Source organism: Labrus bergylta, chromosome 2, assembly GCF_963930695.1.
Source record: "Labrus bergylta chromosome 2, fLabBer1.1, whole genome shotgun sequence".
Lineage (NCBI taxonomy): Eukaryota > Metazoa > Chordata > Actinopteri > Labriformes > Labridae > Labrus > Labrus bergylta.
Genome location: NC_089196.1, coordinates 23,499,700 through 23,518,656, shown reverse-complemented (window position 1 = coordinate 23,518,656; position 18,957 = coordinate 23,499,700). Strand labels below are relative to the sequence as shown.

The following is an 18,957-nucleotide window of genomic DNA, read 5'->3' as shown; positions in this document are numbered from 1 at the left end:
CTGAGTCCCAGATTATTCCAATCTCATCTGAATTGTATGGATTATGTATAGCTTTATGAATGTATAATAAAATATATGTATGTATGTACAACTCAATGTATGAATAGCCAGTCTAAAAACACAAGAAACCATTACTTTTCTTATAACTGTAGCATGGTATTTTTTATATGACACATGGCTGCACTAGTCATCCAAATGCAGAGTTGCACGAGTGTTAATGTAAGAGAGCTGCATCATGGGTGATCTTAAATTTAAGGATTGCTTTCAGAAATGTTAAAGAATAAAAACACAACTAATTTTTACATGTTGGTAATCCATGGATGACTCTCCATGCTGTAGTCCTGATTGTGGTAAAAACTCCTCATCATCTCTTCTTTATTTTAACACTCCATTCGTACTGTACTTCAATAAATGGTATTTCAATTATTTGACATTCATAGAACTAAAACATACGAGAGGCTCATTCCTTTACTTTTTGCTGTCTTTGTGACGCAACAATCATTTGGTACAGTTATATCTCACAAACTGAGCACCTCCTACCCACACACAATTAATTTGACACTAACCCGTTTCTTGTTTGAAAGCACTCTAAGTAATTAAGGACAAAAAGTGAATGCAGAATTAGTGGATTCTTTTTTGTGTTTATAATGACCTTCGATGATTTGATGAGGCCTTAATAGAAAAGGCTTAGCTTGTAGCAGCTACTTTGGTCTGCTGATTGTGTTATAATACTGAATACCAGTTATAATTCAGGTGTGTCACTTTTCATTAAATGTTTCTTTTGTTGAGTCAGCTTTGTCGCACTGTTCTTTGTAGGTGTTATTATATTGTAGTCTTCATATCTGTGAAGCAGCTACAGTTAATGGTAGAGGTCATAAAACATGAGAGAAATATTCACAGTTCCCTTACCCTCCACTTTGTTCTGGCGTGCAGAGACTGAAAGTGCAAAGTGGAGTCTGGAAATTTCCCCTGTGAAGATAACAAACAGCCTGTGTTGTGGATTTTTCTACAACACCGGAAGACGCAGAACAGCCTTGATCATTCTCTTATCGAAGTGGCCTCAGCACATTGATAGTGAAACGCTCATTAATATAACAAATATCACATATGCTCAGCTGTGCTATCAACTCGCTTTTGCATGACAGCTCATTGTTTTATAACACAAGCATGATACAGCTCTTTCTCTGCAACTTCAGACTAATTAGAAGAATGTTAATAACAACAAAATGTTGTTGAGCACATTTCATATGGAATGCAGCTCCAGACTTTATGAAAATATAAACTAAAAGTAAAACCAACGAGATGGACACAAAAATAATAATGAAAACAACAAGAAAAGAAAATTGTAGTAAATACATTTTTAGTTGCAGCATCATTTGGTTTAGCAGTGATGTACAGCAGTGTGTCATCTACATAACTAATACTTTAGTGTTCTCTAATTATGTCACCAAGCCGCAGCAAGCAAGGAGAATATTGGACCAAGATAGATCCATTGCCCAACCCCAAAAACAGATGAAACTCGATCTCTGAGCCTTACATATAGCTTTCTCAGTTTGATGTATACTTTGATAATGTTTTACAGATATTCAGAAAGACAAATGCATTTTCAAAAATACTGTGTAAGATGTGGTCTATATGGTATCAAAAGCTATGCTTGGGTAGAACACAAGAACTGAGACCGTATTTTCATCTGAATTTAGTCTGAGGTCACAAATTCAGTAAGAGTGGAAACATATGCGCTAAAGCCTGATTGAAAGTCCTTTTTTTTTTTAAATCTGGCTTTATGGTAGAGATAGGACTGTGGATAGAGTCAGAAATCAGGGAGAGATTGTGGGGTATGACATGCAAGAAAGGTGGCCCAGGTCGGATTTGAACCCGGGCCGCCCACTTGGAGGACTAAATCCCCATGGGGAGAGCGCACTTACAACTACGCTACTGGCGACCCCCTGAACCTATCTTTGGAATTCAGATTTTTTTTTTTTAAGTAATTTTTTGGGGCCTTTTTGACTTTTTTGGATAGGACAGCTGAAGAGAGACAAGAAATGTTGGGAGGAGAGAGTAGGGGATGACATGCAGCAAAGGGCCAAGGACGGATTCGAACCCACGGCAGCTGCAACGAGGTCTAAAGCCTCTGTACATGGAGCCCACAACATTGAAGACAGGTTTCTTTATGTAATGTCAACATTTAAGGGTCAACTAACTCATAAAAACAAATCAAAACAAACACCCTTCAATTTACTGACCTCAAGAAGTGACAAACTCATTCATCCCTCGCACAGAGGTCAAGCAGCTGCATCTCAATACTTGCTTAACAACCTGCTCCACAAATTGCATACTAGGAAAACACAAATAAGCCACACCCTCGGTTTGCGAGCCAGCAATGAATGTCTTTAGCTGCCTAAGCATTTCTCAGATTTTTCTTAACCTGTCATGATGTTGTAATAGGTGGATTTATTTATTAAGTTCACTGAATTCAGAGATCTTCCCTTGTTTCTGTTGGAACTTTTATTTTGGTAAAGATGTGTTTGAATGTGTTTGAAAGTAACACAAGTAGAATAGAGACATGATAAAACACCTGAAACCTCAATGTGGACCTGAAGTTTAATGTACCTTTGAAGTTCACTTGAGTTTTACATGAATGGTCAAACATTATGTATCATACATAATTTTGCCCACCTAACAGATCAGTTAAAGTATCCCTATTCTGGCAGCCGGTAGCATAGTGGTTCGTGTACACGCCCCATGTATAGAGGCTTTAGTCCTCTAAGCGGGCAGCCCGGGTTCAAATCTGATATTTCGCTTCCCACTCTCTCTCTACCCGATTTTGTAGTCTATCTACTGTCCTTTCTTTCAAATAAAGGCATAAAAAGTCCAAAAATAAACCATCAGGGAAAAAATGCTTAGTTTATTCATGTAACTGTATTCAAGCATGTATGTTAAGTATATCTTTAATTGAAACTGACTCACAGTCTGAGTCCATACATGGGTAAGATTAAAACTGTTTTGTTAAAGGAACCCAACTTAGTTGAGCATATATCAATGAATGCATAATGCATTAGTTAAGTCTAACCTAAGATTGTAACTTGAAGCCTAATAAGACATTGTTACCTAGTCTGAACATGGGCCAACTCTAGCCTTAAAAAACTAGAGGTTATGCCAAAAACAATCAAACTGCAGGAGCAATATCCTGCGCTCTCCGTCTTTAATTCTGTCACCTTTGATGTAGTAACGCTCTGAGTCATGTAGTAACACGCTGATTCATGAAGTAGTAACGCTCTGAGTCATGAATAGGTAACGCTCTCAGTCATGATGTAGTAACGCTCTGATTCATGAAGTAGTAACGCTCTGAGTCATGAAGTAGTAACACGCTGAGTCATGATGTAGTAACGCTCTGATTCATGAAGTAGTAACGCTCTGATTCATGAAGTTGTAACGCTTTGAGTCATGAAGTAGTAACAGGCTGATTTATGAAGTAGTAACGCTCTGAGTAATGAAGTAGTAACAGGCTGATTCATGAAGTAGTAACGCTCTGAGTCATGAAGTAGTAACGCTGAGTCATGTAGTAGTAACGCTCTGATTCATGAAGTAGTAACGCTCTGAGTCATGAAGTAGTAACACGCTGATTCATGAAGTAGTAACAGGCTGATTCATGAAATAGTAACGCTCTGAGTCATGAAGTAGTAACGCTTTGATTCATGAAGTAGTAACGCTCTGAGTCATGAAGTAGTAATGCTGATTCATGAAGTAGTAACGCTCTGAGTCATGAAGTAGTAGCGCTGAGTCATGAAGTAGTAACGCTGAGTCATGAAGTAGTAACACGCTGAGTCATGATGTAGTAACGCTCTGATTCATGAAGTAGTAACGCTTTGAGTCATGAAGTAGTAACAGGCTGATTTATGAAGTAGTAACGCTCTGAGTAATGAAGTAGTAACAGGCTGATTCATGAAGTAGTAACGCTCTGAGTCATGAAGTAGTAACGCTGAGTCATGTAGTAGTAACGCTCTGATTCATGAAGTTGTAACGCTTTGAGTCATGAAGTAGTAACAGGCTGATTTATGAAGTAGTAACGCTCTGAGTAATGAAGTAGTAACAGGCTGATTCATGAAGTAGTAACGCTCTGAGTCATGAAGTAGTAACGCTGAGTCATGTAGTAGTAACGCTCTGATTCATGAAGTAGTAACGCTCTGAGTCATGAAGTAGTAACACGCTGATTCATGAAGTAGTAACAGGCTGATTCATGAAATAGTAACGCTCTGAGTCATGAAGTAGTAACGCTTTGATTCATGAAGTAGTAACGCTCTGAGTCATGAAGTAGTAATGCTGATTCATGAAGTAGTAACGCTCTGAGTCATGAAGTAGTAATGCTGATTCATGAAGTAGTAACACTGAGTCATGAAGTAGTAATGCTGATTCATGAAGTAGTAACACTCTGAGTCATGAAGTAGTAATGCTGATTCATGAAGTAGTAACACTCTGAGTCATGAAGTAGTAACGCTCTGAGTCATGAAGTAGTAACGCTCTGAGTCATGAAGTAGTAATGCTGATTCATGAAGTAGTAACGCTCTGAGTCATGAAGTAGTAATGCTGATTCATGAAGTAGTAACACTCTGATTCATGAAGTAGTAACGCTCTGAGTCATGAAGTAGTAACGCTCTGAGTCATGAAGTAGTAACGCTCTGAGTCATGAAGTAGTAATGCTGATTCATGAAGTAGTAACACTCTGAGTCATGAAGTAGTAATGCTCTGAGTCAAATTGCCAGGAAAATCTCTTTAGAGCGCCATATGTCTTTCTCATTTAAAAATTGATATTCATATATTGCTGAATAGATATGTTGTTCTACCCTACAGAGGGCTGTCACACCCTGTCAAAAGTCCAACCCAGGCTGACGTCCATCAAGACATACATTTTTCCAGAATTAAACATGACCTCAAACAGCATTTTCTATTGTTTATAGACACTAACCAGTAACATTTTAAACAAAAGCTCTCTTAATGCTGCAAACATTTATAAAAGAAAACAAATGTATATGACCCAATCCGCTCTCTGAAGTTAAAATACCACAGAGGAATGTAATTTTATGCACTCCATTCAACTTTGTAGAGAGCTGAACTTTTGGCTTTAACTGGTGTTTTGTGCTCACTTTTAATGGAAAACACACGGCAACAGAACACTATGTTCTTCCCTCACCCACTAAGTCGTGCTTTGGTCACGTTTCTGCGTTTCTCAGGATACAGCAGTAAACAACTAAACGTAGTAAACAGATTCTGGTCCTTCTGAGGGAGCTCACATGCTCCATAAAGGGCCGGGGTGATACCTCGCCCAGTAGTCTACATCACTTATAATAAGCTCTCACAGCACATAGAGCACTGACAGTCAATACAACTACAACATGTATAAATATGTCAGTGGGCAGCCTTCAATTGTGTCTGTGTTGTAAACACCTTGATTTTATTAGCGAATATTTACATCAGTATGTTCTTTTATTGCATGTGAAATTTGCATAAACAGGTGAAGTAGCAGTTGATAGATTTTTAAACAATGAAGCTTAGATGCTCAAAAACACTTATACTGCTAGCATATTTAGAAAAAAAACAACAAAAAAATCATTCAGTTTAGAGCAAATCAGAATTTCCTAACAAGAACAATAAAATATGCATTTCAGAATCATCAAGTTTTTTTAAAGATAAATCAAATATTAATCAAAGTGATTTAAAGTCAAATAATTGAGTAGAAAAGTGCTTTAAAAAGAAGTAACAAGTAGTTTAAAAAACACCCCCTTGGAATGGCTTTGGGATTTGATCATTTTCTGAGATGTGTTCTCACATGTAAAAGATGGGTTAAGATTAGAAACACGACTGACCTCGCACTCAAATAAATAAATGCTTCGCAAAAAAGGTTAAATCAGTAACTAAAATTGTACAGCACCTTCAACTTTACCTCTGTTTGACTATAAAGCAACAAGATGTTTAACTGAGTTCTCATGCTTTTCAATATAAAGCTCTATAGAACATAAATCACTGACATTCTTTAAATGGCCAACAATTCAGAGAAACAGAAAGCACTTCCAGGAGATGGCACTGAAAAGGGTATTCAAAATGTCTCTGGTCAGAAGGAATCATTGTCCGACTGTCCTCCCAGACTGATCAGAGATCTGATCTGCTCCAGAGTCTCCATCCCTGGGTAAGCTCTCCGATGGGACCCCTGTGACCCTGACTGACCTACCGTCACTAGCCTCCCCTGTCCACTGTTCCTTGACCCCACTGATCCCACAGACTCTGCCTTGTCACTTATAATGTCACTAACACTCGATCTTCCAGACAATCTGCCATGAGACCCATTGCTATGAGAAGCATGACTGTTAGCATAGCTCTTGTGGAAGCTGTATCCATTGGAGCTGTTGCTTTTGTGAGAGTTGCTGATGCTCCTGGGTTGGTTTGTTTGAGTCTGGAAAGTTTTACCAATAGAAACCTTGTCAAAGGATTTCTGGCTTCGGAAACTATGCTCAGAGCCTGAGTCATGCTGGGTAGCGGGCTTTAAACATTTATCCGGTTCCTCCTCTTTACCAACACCAGTGTCACCTGCCGATCCACAAGCCTGATTGAAGGTTACATCTAGCAGCCTGTCTTCACACAAGAACTCCCTGACTGAGGCTGGAGATCTGGGAGTGGTGGTGTCAGCCGGTTTACCACTCTGAGCAGGCAGGACGCAGCCTTCCTAAAGAAAGAAATTCAAGGTTTGATGAGAAAAATGTTTAACCAAACAAACTGTTACAGAATGAGTGCTTTAAAGAATACAGCCTATAAATTAAGTGCTACAAATAAAGACAGAAAAACACTAAGAGAGGCATACTTGGCAACTTTAAGAGCAGATTTTCAGACCAAAACTATTTTTCTCTTTGGACAACACTCCTTCCTCCCTCAGCTCCCCCTCCCCTCCTGCCTTCACACTTCCCCCACCCCTCCCTTCCGGTTTCACCGCAAGTGTCTGTGAGATGGAGAGCAGCAGACAAGTGCTGACAAACATCTAAGAACAAGATTTAGTAATACATTTCATTGCCATAGAACTGCTATTCATTTCTTAATCTTAATTTCTTTACTTTTTTAAAGTCATGTTTTGAGCCTTTATTTGATAGGACAGCTGAGGAGAGAAGGAAATGTGAAGAGAAGAGAGAGTGGGGGATGACTTGCAGCAAAGGGCAGAAGTCAGATTTAAATCCATGTCCATCGCAACGAGGACTATTTCCTCTGTACACAATAGGGCTGGGAATCTTGGGGTGTCTCACAATTCGATTTCGATCCTTGGGGTCAATATTATTCAAAGTCTATTTTCAGAAGTACCTACATCAGGATCTACTCCAGTCACCTGTGAGACTGGTTGAATTTCTTCCGGCTCCATTTGGCTTTCTACTGAATTAAAGCTCTAGCCTTAGCACTTAGCAGGGAGTAACCGATTAGCCAAAAAAAGTTATGAATCTATTTAAAATCTCAGACATTAAGAATCTTGATTTTTACATAAATCGTTTTTTTCCCCCTCTAGAATAGAACAAAATTACTTCATTGATCCCAAACTGGGAAATTGTGGCGTTACAGCAGCAGGTTATCCAACACACAATATGAGTAAAAAACACAATGTGAGCAAATCTAAACACAATATAATATTAACTACAAAGTAAATAAGTACTAAAAGGTATCAAAAATAAGAATGTGAATATATACAACCAGGATTTCACTAAGCATTACTAGTCCTAAATAGGAAGATTAAATATGGAAGATTGAATGTAAATATGCAAAAACAGAGCTGTGAATGGTTGCAAATTAAATATGAAAGATTAAATGTAAATGTGCAAAAACAGAGTAGTAAATGGACAGTATTGATATAAGTTAAAGTGCATGAGTGCAGACATATTATAAGCAGAAACTATACAATATAACGGCGAGTAGACAGCCAAATGAAGTGAACATGAGTGCAGGAATAATTTGTAAATTTAACATGTGCAGAACAGATTACAGTATGGAGAGACAGATATTATCATGATGACAGTTCTCTGCTCGCATGAGGTGAGCTGTTGTACAGAGTTATGGCCTTCGGTAAGACACATTTCTTGTATCTGTCCTTGTGACAGCGGAGTTGTATCAGTCTGTTGAAGAAGCTGCTCCGCTGTTTGTCCAGTAGGGTGTGCAGAGGGTGATCAGGATTATCCATAATGGATAACAGTTTGTTCAGAGTCCTCCTCTCTGTCACCACTACAAAAGAGTCCAGCTTGCAGCCTATCACAGAGCAGGCCTTCTTAATCAGTTTGTCCAGTCTCTTAGTGTCACCAGCTCCAATGCTGCTCCCCCTGCAGACCACAGCAGAGAACAGTGCACTGGCCACAACAGACTGATAGAAGATCTCCAACATCTTGCTGCACACGTTGAAGGATCTCAGCTTCCTCAGAAAGTAGAGTCGGCTCATCCCCTTCTTGTACACAGCCTGAGTGTTGGCCTTCCAGTTCAGTCTGTCATCTATGTTGACAACCAGGTACTTGTACTCCTCAACCACAGACACGTCCTCTCCCAGGATGCACAGCGGTGGTGGCTCTGTCCTCTTCGTTCTAAAGTTGATCACCATCTCCCTGGTCTTATCCAAGTTCAGAATCAGGTGATATCTTCCTGTCCACTCCACAAACTTATCCACCAGCTCTCTGTACTCCCCCTCTTGCCCATCATTTATACACCCCACCACCGCAGAGTCATCAGAAAACTTCTGCAAGTGGCATGACCTGGAGTTGTACTGAAAGTCAGAGGTGTACAAGATGAAAAGGAAAGGAGATAGCACAGTCTCCTGTGGAGCTCCTGTACTGCTCTCCACCATTCCAGACTGAACACTGCCAAGTCGGACAAACTGTGGTCTGTCTGTCAGGTAGTCAGTAATTCAGGAGGTGATGGACGAGTCCACACCCATCAACTGCAGCTTCTCTTCCAGCAGTTGTGGCTGGATGGTGTTGAATGCACTGAAGAAATCAAAAAAAGTGATTCTCACAGTGCAGCCGTTTCCCTCCAGATGTGAGTGAGCATGCTGCAGCAGGTAGATGATGGCATCGTCCACTCCCAGGTGTAGCTGGTAGGCAAATTGTAGAGGGTCAAGGGATGGTTTCACCTGCGGCCTGAGGTGGGTCAAGACGAGCCTCTCCAAAACGAGCCACTGGTCGATAGTCCTTGAGATCAGATGGTGTCGTCTTCTTTGGGACCGGGACCAAGCAGGACGTTTTCCACAGCACCGGTATCCTCTCCTGGCTCAGACTAAGGTTGAAGAGGTGTTGCAGAATCTCAGACAGCTGGCTGGCGCAGGTCTTCAGAACCTTTGGGCTGATGCCGTCCGGGCATGGAGCCTTGCTAATGTGTAGTTTCTCCAGCTGTCTCTTCAGTTGTTAGAGTCAGGGGGGATGGAGCAATTCACCTCAGAGGGGGAAGTGCATTCCTGTGGTGCGAAACCAGAGTCCAAAGAGTTCGCCATGGGGGGTTGGGGGGAAGGGAGAAAATACAAAGGGAGGCTGTAAGGTGTGAAGTACAGGGGTGTTGTTTGAGGTGGGTTGGGGGGAGAAAATACAGAGGGAGACAGGGAGGTGTGAAGTACAGGGGTGTTGTTTGAGGTAGGAGAGGCAGATGAAGGCTGTGCACTAAACCTGTTGAAAAACAGGTTTAGCTCATTCGCCCTCTCCAGGCTGCCAGAATGTTGTCTTCCTCTCCCTTTGAAACGCACACTCCCTAGTGCGCAACATAACCTCTAGGCTATCCGACGCCCCTGTTCAGCTCTTAATTTCTCCTTGATGTGTTTCTAGAGTATTTTTGCTCAAACGTCAAACAGGAGTGTGAGTGCACAGGAGCTTGTACAGAAGGTTGGTGGTAAAAATTTGTCCTTATAACAAAATGCAATATTTCATATGGATTCATTGTCTCATACTTCTTTAATTGAAACACTTGTGTAGGTAAATTGCGATCACACTACACTTGAATGTTTCCCCTACATTTAGCTGCTGTCCCTTACCAAAGTCAAAGCATCAGTCTTTGCTCGGACCTCCAGATACTCCTCTCTACCAAGAGATTCTGCAACACCTAAATGAGGTCCTACTGTAGAAGAGAGTTGAGGTCTGCCTGGAGGATGGAAATCGGATTTGTCAATTCCAGCCATTGAAGCGAGCTGACCAAGGCTGCAAAAAAAAGAGATAAAATCCATCAAAATTAAAGGTCCAAATTTCCTTCTGGCTCTACTAAGATGTGCACCAACATAGTGTGAGATATTGAACTGGTGAATGTTTCCTCTCATATACACAAGTTGCCTTTTTTTCAGAGAGAGAAATGGAAATACAATGCTACCAATTTGCTCCTTCCATTAGGATTAATTACTTGAAGATATATTTTGGTTGGATGCATGGTTAACGCATGGGAAGGTTATAATGGGAAGGTATCATGTTTTCAAACAGTAGTCAGGACACTTTTATAAGGGCAAAGAGAGTGCTTTAGAGTAAAGATAGAGAATTCAAGGAGACTGGTTTTATTGTGTCCACTGTGTAAAAGAATAAAGTAGTTGTTAGCAGGAGGAATGAACGAGTCAGACTTAGCCCTTAAGAAACTCTAAAAGCCACAAAAGTAGAACCAACAGTAGGGTGAATGCCAGGACAAAAACTGGAATCAAGAGGAGATGTGCACAGTTCATACTGGAGGGAGTTGGTTTCCACACCTATAGTGACTGCACCTTAAGATAAACAATTAAAGACAACTCAAAACAAAAGGGAGGATGAAGAGCTCATGACAAATTTAGAGGTTAAAATAAATCACAGCTGGCCTGTCACAGTGAAACTAAAATAAACGTTTGTTTTTTTGGGCTCATTATCAGGTTTCCAAAAGCTGGAAGCCAACAGAACCAAACAAATACTCTACTGTTGTTAAAGGGCATCTCAGACCGAAACTGAAATCGAACACACGTCTACGGGAACAAGTCCATTTACAAAAACAACCCAGCATTTACCGGACAACTGCACCTCATCCTAATGCATACAGACCAAAATAATCTTAGTATACTTCATGTTTTTACACTGGCAGGTATGATTCAACAACACATCTTGATGTGTCTTTCCACACAGAAGCAGATTTTATGATGTAGAAATATAAGTAAACACTAAATGACTTTCTATGGGGGATTCTGTTAGAATGAAACTCTATTTTTGGCACAGGGTGTGTTAAAAAGGAGGGGGGGGGAGCAATTTAACCCAAATACATGAATGAAATCATTTGAATGACCAGACTTGTATAATGAAACTGAAAGTTCTACGGTAAATACTCGCTTTACACCGCCTAGCACCAGACCTCAACTGGCAACAAGCAAAGTGACAAGACAAATGTTGTCCTGTTCAGTTTAAACAATTGCCTTGTTGTTGAAATGTGCTACATAGATTTAAAAAAAATAATACTCACCCAGCATCCTTGAGGAGATCCAGGAAAGCATGGAACTTAGTAAATGAGGTCTCAATGCTCTCAAGAATGGCCTCATCCTCGAGAGCACCGAAAGCAGATGGTACTGATGCAGAGCCGGTGGCTGCAAGTGCCTCTGACAGGGAATGGTTGTTGTCACGAAGACGGGCATTCTCCAACTCAAACTGAAAATGTAATAAAAGAAAAGAACGAGTTAAAGAGCAGTTTGAAACCAGTCTCTCAAACATGATATCAAAGTGTTTCAAGACTTGAGACAATCTGAGACAGTTACATGTTTTACAATCAAATTAGTTTTCTTCTTACTTCAGGCTTCACTTAAATAAATACTTTTTGAGTCATAACCACCATAATAATCCAAAACACACTTAAACATGTTGGAAGGACTCTATAGGTTTATAATGTAAGTCTGGAATTAACAGCCTTCAATGCAAAAAACATTTAGTTTGGCCGTCTTAATCTCTAAAGCTCAGGAATCCACAGTTCAACTTTACAGCCTGAGTGAGCTCCTCGGCTTATTCAGGAAAATACTAACTGATGAGTGGTACAAAGGAAATTCCCAGAAGGGAAACATGATGTGAAAAAAAAAAGGTTTATAAGTATCTTTGAGATGATCCTGACCTCCATGAGCCTTGACTCAGCTTTTAGCCTGGCCCTGCGCTCCTCTGCCAGCCTCAGGCGACACTCTTTTAGCTCCATCTGCAGGGCATGCACAACAGCACATACACAAATACAATTACAAAGCATATTCATATTCAGTAAATCTAAGCTGAGTAAGTCCAAAACCTTTTCTTGTTCCTGTTTGCAAAAACTTAAAGGGTTCTCGTTTGAGAAATAAGACAGATATAACTGACCTGCACACATGTAAACTCCCGCCCAGTAAGTCTGTCTCGGAGACCAGGAGAAGATGTTTTCTGCTCGACCACTTCTTCTTCTTCATCTTCTTCTTCTTCCTCTGAATTTGACTCCATAGTAACCTTCACTGTAGCTGCACCCTTTTTTTCCCCAGAAAAAGATGACATTAGCCTTTGAAATAAAATCCTTATTTGCAAATGTGACTGTTCTTCCAATCCATACTTGATGCACAGACTAAAAAAAACTCACCTGAAAGCTTTGATCCATCACACTAACTCCAGGAGGCATACCTCTGTAACAAAGTGATCCGAAACAGTAACGCCACAAGCCAATCACCAAAATATCCAACCCAACAGTCAAATACACATTGATATTTTAATCTGATAATGTTATTGTTGAATCTTCTAAAATAATAGAATGTCTTCCAATAAGAGATGGAAAAATTGTGTCTTTTATGAACTAAAACATCTCCTCACCTCTGGCGCTCAGCTCGTGCAGCAGCACGCCATGGCACATAGCGAGAGCGTGTCTGAGTAACGCCGGAACTGCGTCCTCCAGCAGACGTTCCTTTACGAGGGGCTGCAACAGGAAGAAAACCATTTAAAAGATTCATTCACACGTAGAGACCTCTAAGACAAAGTATGGGGTGTCTAGGAACTTTTACGGCAAAGGCCTTCAAAGTTGGTGAGTGAATAATTCAGTTTCTGTGATATTGCTAATAATGGCCATATAGGACACAAATGGGTGTACTATAAGATATTAAATGCATTAATTACAGGTAATAAGACATTGAGAAACTGTGTGTCCACAAGGTGTTTCATGTCTAAAGAAAGGCTCTAGTCAAAAAAAAGGAAAGGAAAGGAAAAAAAAAATGGCTACAACTGTTGTTAACATTGTTGTTTACAAGTAGAAACTTTCAAACTATATCAAGCACTTAAAGATCATTCGTAGGTTTCCTTCAGCACCAGTCATCAGAGCTGGCTGGACTTTGTTATGGGAAAAATTTATTTTGTTTATGTGTTAAAATAATTCTGTTGTGGGGCGCTGGTGTTGCAATGGTTAGTGAGTGCGCCCCATGTATGGAGGCCAAGCGGGCGGCCCAGGTGTGGCTCCTTTCCTGCATGTTATTCCCCACTCTCTCTCTCCCTGATTTCCAACTCTATCCACTGTTATATCTCTACATTAAAGGCACAAAAAGCACAAAAATAAATCTAAAAAAACTAATAATAATTATGTTGTGAACTGTTTGACATTTCAAGGAATGCCGTTTTAAGTTAAACTGGCCTATAAACATCTTGTTTTTGCATGACCTTTGATCTCTACAAGGATGTTACTGCATAGACATCTGCTCTTCTTCTGTTTAGGTTGATTGTGTTAAACTGCTTAACTCCTACAACAGAGCTTGTCAATATTGTTCCTTCCTGCTTGACATGTATAAAAGGAGTCTTCAGTGTCTCTCTCATTTGAGTTTCTCTGCAGACTGATCACCATAATACACTCTGTGCAGTCACTCCTTCTTGCAACTTCTTGCAAGAAGGAGAATAATGCAAGAATAATGCCTCACAACAATGATTGGGTCTTGGGTCTTTATTCATATTCTCACTGAAATATTTCCATAACAACTTCCAAAAAATGAGAAAGATTAAAATGAATTCAGTTCTTACCAGTTCTCAGGATGACTTAAAAGCCAAACGGTGAGAAGTCAAAAAGAGACAGTATAAGTGTGTGATCATAGTAAGGACACTATCTCATATAGATTCAAAGGGATGCAAAGGATAAAAGGTTTGGAATCTGTATTTCAACTATGCCTTTATACTAAAATATAGTATGTTTTGTCTGCACAGGGAGACTGAGTTGAACAGTTAAACATATAGACAGGTACTCATGTTTAATGTAAGACTGTGTGAAGAAAAATCTATCAAATCTATACACGTACCAATCCGTACTGTAGCTTTTCTTCTGACCGTAATTGGCAGTGAACGCCTCCTTGGACAAGACACTCTTTGTGGCTCTGTGGTTGCAGGCTTGATCCAGCAGTACTACAGGAGAGTATGGATTTGTAACAAATATGAAGCATGCATGTAAATCATGTATTAACTTTTAATTTCAGTGAGTTTTTCTAAGACTGTATTTGATCACATCAGTTGCAGACACTCACCTCTTGTGACTGTCCAGCATTCATCAGCACTTTCTCAATTACAGTTTTAATGAGGACTTTGTCTGTTAAACAAAAATAAACAATTATTGACATAAAAGCTTTGCAGAGATTTTTGTACGGTATCTTTTGTTTTCAGAGATGTTTCTGAACAATAACATTACCAAAGTAAATACAGAGTATTACAACAGTAATTGCATGAAGACTTGCCTAAAAAAAACATTCATTAGGGACACAGCTAAATAACATTCTAACAATGCTCCAGCCGCCCCTAAAGACTGCATTTTTAAAAATCAAAACCACAATACAAAGTGCCTTTTAGATACTTTGCCTAAAAGGCAGTACTTCCTTGCATTGTGAGAAGCATCTTTAAAATATGATGACTTTGGCTGAGTTACTTCTTACCCACTAAAGGATTACTTCGAATATCCACAACACAAAGAGAATAATTTGTTTTCAAGGATTCCAGTAAACGACGAGCTCCCTCATTGGACAGACCACACCTCTGTAGGTCCACAGCTGTTCATAAAGAAACAAAATAGTTACAGAAACCCTGAGTTGAACTTCTACTTCCCATTGTAATTCCTTCAAGCCAACACACCAACTCACCTTTTACCCAGAGGTCCTCGGCTAGTTCTTTTGCCAGAGCAGCAGCGCCTCGGTCCCCAATCAAAGTGTTACAGTTTAAGGTGACTCGCCGGAGACCTCTCATTCCTTCAAACTGTGGCTGTCTGTACCTCAGAGACTCTGCCCATGCAGTACCGTGCCTCTGCATTCCCTGATGCTAAGAAATATAGTTTTTCATTCTTCATTTTACACAAGTACCAGAATTTTCCATGTAAAGATAAGTTTTGAATGAGATCAGGGCTTAATGATAATCTGAAGAACGAGTCTGTAACTCAAAAAAAAAAAACCAACAGTCTTAATATACACACCTTGATGATGTTTGCCATATGCTCCGCCCCTCTCCAGGTGAGATTGCATCCTGTGAAATCTACCGTCCTAATGCTTGTGGAATACTTAACACTTTGGCAAATGACTGAAACATACAAAAAAAAAAGATTTGCAAAGACACGATGACACTCTTCAATCTTGTGTCCAAAGAGGAAATCAAACTGTGAATATACATACCTTCTAAGCCTTCATCAGCGATTGGACAGTTAGCCAAGGACAAGATTTCCAGGGAAACACTTTTTGCCAAACCCTGGATCAGAATACATAAGGGTTTTTTTCACTGTTTATTTTTTAACCAAGTTAGACTCTTTCACAGAGCAGCTGTCTGAATCAATATTAACTTGTGATTTAACAATGTGTACAGTACATGCAATGTATGTATGTTTACTACACTAAAATTACAGTAAGTACCGTGGTACATAGACAGGGCTATTAATCAACACATTATAAATTGCTTCAAGTAATATCAAATTCAAAATAAAATAATAATATTCTTAATTTTGTATACCTTTGTTAAGGTGATGAGGTCCCTCTCTCTCAGTGGAAGTCCATTAAGATGCAGAGTCTTGAGGTTAGGAGAGACACCCAGACAATCTCTCAGGGCCTTGCACAACTTAAATGTCATGTCCTTAGAGCGAATGGCTGGGATCTTCTTCTTGAAGTTAGACTTTAAATAGCTTCTATCTAAAATAGGCAGTGATGTGATTAATGGTAAGAGGCAAGATTTGGCATTTATTCAAATTGAGATTGAAGTTCCTGTACTTGTTTCTAGATCAGAGGTTATATGTTAGAATTTTTATTTTTTTCAAACTGTTACTCGATGTTAAAGGTTTGTTTTCAACCTTACCTGCTTCCCCAGAACCCAGACCTGCTTGGTATGTGCTACTTATTGCAATGTGGTGCAGGTGCTTGTTGATGCAGATAGAGTTGAGAATGGGTGGCCAGTCTGTGAGTTTGACCCTGTCTCCATTAAAGTCCAAAATCCCTTTCTCAAGGTTCATCTTTACTGCTGGAAGTGGGACAGATTCCTGTCTGGCACAGGCAAATTCATAGTATGCCATAAAGTCCTGGGGACCCTGCCGACGAATTTGAGCACTGTCTTGAACCATCTTTGACCTACAAACACACACAGATTAAAAAAGTCATTAAGAGTCAAAATAGATCAAACTTATTTGGGGTAGGAGATCTTAAATACTTTTCTGGTATAAAGATTTGTGTTCATAAAAACAGCTGTCTCAGTAAAAGATACTGGATTTCTGCCAGCATATCAATTTGTAATTTACTGTTTTCTATACATGATTCTTGACATACACCCTCTGCTTTTCGTATTACTTAAGATTTTCTTCTTACTTCACTGTTCTTAATGCACAAGTAATCCAATTTTAGTCATTTTTGGGGCAAATATCCTTGCAGATTCTGCGACATTTGACTATTTCTTGGTCATAATGGTAAATACTTTTACGTCCGTTATCAAAAATGTTGAGCCCATATAGGTGAGGTTGACTATAATGGGGGAAAATGATGATGAACATTGTATAGCTCTGTCTGATGACAGGTAGTGACTGGTTTAGTATGCAGAGCTAACACCTCATCTGGTGCTTTAAGTCTAGTCCGTGTTCCTAGATCGACCGGGTCACACATTCACGTGTAACACCTAACCTTTGACAGTACGCTACCTTAAGGGATTATCACGGTATGTTGGTTAAAATAATCAGAAATGAAGTTATTCCGTGCACCGCTTCTCCTGTCACCGGCAGGGGCGTTAGCAAGCTAAGCTCCTAGCAACCGTTGCTACTGAAGGATAGTGGTGACTCCAGTTGTTTGTTTTTTTTAGCTTATCTTTATTGACTAATAACACAATGTTGGAAAAACAAAGCGAATCTAATTTACCTTATACATGTACCGACGGCTCTATCGTCGTTACAGTGTTGTTTTGGAGTTCGTTGTCGACTGTCTAACAACTTCGGCGGTGTGTTATTGTTAGCAATATTAACGACCGCTTAAAAGTGGCGCTGTTGTGCTAGAGAAGCCGCCCCGCCCCCTTCTCTCCCTCACTGATGTCCGTATGACTCCACTCGGAACCCTGCTGCCCCCTATCGACGTGGAGGGAAACTGAAGGTTATGTGACAATCCAGAAGAGAGTGAATGAAACCCCGCAATAAAGGTATTTGTTGATAGGGTATGCCTTTATTGATTCCTGGAGGGAAAATGTGGTCGCAACAGCAGCATAAAGACAAAAGATATGACAGATTAATAGAGAAAGAAAAAACAAAACAACAGCAAAAAAAAAAAAAACAATCTAGAAGAAGAAAAGAAGTTAAAACAGAAAAGAAAAACGCCAAATAAAAGACCAAAAGAGGCAGTTGTTGGATTCTGCAAGTTACGTGAACAGCATACACCTGACAAAAAAATAATAATGAAGGATTAATAATTAATGTTTAGGCCTACCTCTATCTGCAAGGGAGTACATTTGAGAAATTATCAGTATTTGACAGGCACAACAGCACATAAACATTAGGGTAATATACTATTAAAACAGTTCTGCATCATTAAGTATGGGATGCAATATACAAATTAGTGGTTTGAAACAGTTCGACAATATAGTACCGAACCATAGACTGTAAAAATAATATATATAATACCGAACCATAAAGGATTCCCAAATAATAAAAAAATGCTTTAGAAAAAAAACATGTGCATCACATCAAGTATAGAAGATAAAGACTTTATTGATCCCCCATGGGGGAACTTTTCGTATTACAGCAGCTCAAGAAAACAGGAAAAAGGGATAAATTTATTAAAAATAAAAATAAAATTCAAACATATGTACATCAGTTAAATAACGGCAGAGAAAAAATACACAAAATAGAATAATATGTATTTATTTAAGACTAGTAATGCTTAGTTAAATCCTGGTTGTATATATTTACATTCTTAGTTTTTATATTTTTAGTACTTATTTACTTTATATTTAATATTATATTGTGTTTAGATTTGCTAACATTGTGTTTTTTACTCATATTGTGTGTTGGATAACCTGCTGCTGTAACGCCACAATTTCCCACTTTGGGATCAATAAAGTAATTATATTCTATTCCAATACCAGGTATGTGCATTTCCACTTGTGGAAAGACTTATAATTAAAATAGATAGAATAGAATAGATCTTATAAACGTAATTAATCAATTATTTATTGAATAATAAAGTAAGTAGTAAAAAAGACTTGGTTTATGACATTTGTCCAAATTTTGTTTTTGCATGGAACATTCCAGTTAAAAAGTGAATTAGGTTCCCAAAACAAAAACAGTGTGTGACGTTTGAAGGCGGGGTATCGCTTTATTACAAATGGGATTACTTCATGCATCATTTATCAGGTTGTAGTGAATTAAATCCTGACTATTACTTTGATGGGCGTTGTGACGTTTTCGATGCTGTTTTTCCCGTGCGCCTTCATCACAGCAGGACAACGCCCTCTCTCCTGTGGGAAAGACAATTTAGACGGTGGCCATTGGTCAGTCCGGCCG

The 18,957-nt window shown here is 39.3% G+C and overlaps 1 protein-coding gene across 2 annotated transcripts; it reads right to left on the bottom strand.

The window, feature by feature from the left end:
- Positions 1-5,421: 5,421 nt before the first annotated feature.
- Positions 5,422-17,463, bottom strand: cep78 (centrosomal protein 78). 2 transcript variants are annotated; one of them, XM_065949568.1, is made up of 16 exons: positions 17,324-17,463; positions 16,281-16,549; positions 15,942-16,117; positions 15,611-15,683; positions 15,415-15,518; positions 15,089-15,263; positions 14,885-14,998; positions 14,483-14,544; positions 14,261-14,363; positions 12,801-12,903; positions 12,574-12,616; positions 12,324-12,464; positions 12,091-12,168; positions 11,455-11,636; positions 10,028-10,190; positions 5,422-6,715 (listed from the first exon to the last, which is right to left on the bottom strand). In XM_065949568.1, the coding sequence occupies exons 2-16, from the start codon at positions 16,540-16,542 to the stop codon at positions 6,107-6,109; spliced, it is 2,388 nt and encodes a 795-aa protein (XP_065805640.1). In that variant the 5' UTR covers positions 16,543-16,549; positions 17,324-17,463; the 3' UTR covers positions 5,422-6,106. The 2 variants fall into 2 exon arrangements, with proteins under 2 accessions (XP_065805640.1, XP_065805647.1); XM_065949575.1 differs by having other exon boundaries at positions 15,089-15,257.
- Positions 17,464-18,957: the final 1,494 nt, after the last annotated feature.

Excerpts from the sequence above, each read along its gene's own strand:
- cep78 (XM_065949568.1), bottom strand. The coding sequence starts at position 16,542 with ATGGTTCAAGACAGTGCTCAAATTCGTCGGCAGGGTCCCCAGGACTTT. Across the intron at positions 15,519-15,610 it reads CGCTGATGAAGGCTTAGAAG|TCATTTGCCAAAGTGTTAAG; the intron begins GTATGTATATTC and ends TGTATGTTTCAG. Across the intron at positions 12,617-12,800 it reads GCACGAGCTGAGCGCCAGAG|AGGTATGCCTCCTGGAGTTA; the intron begins GTGAGGAGATGT and ends ACTTTGTTACAG.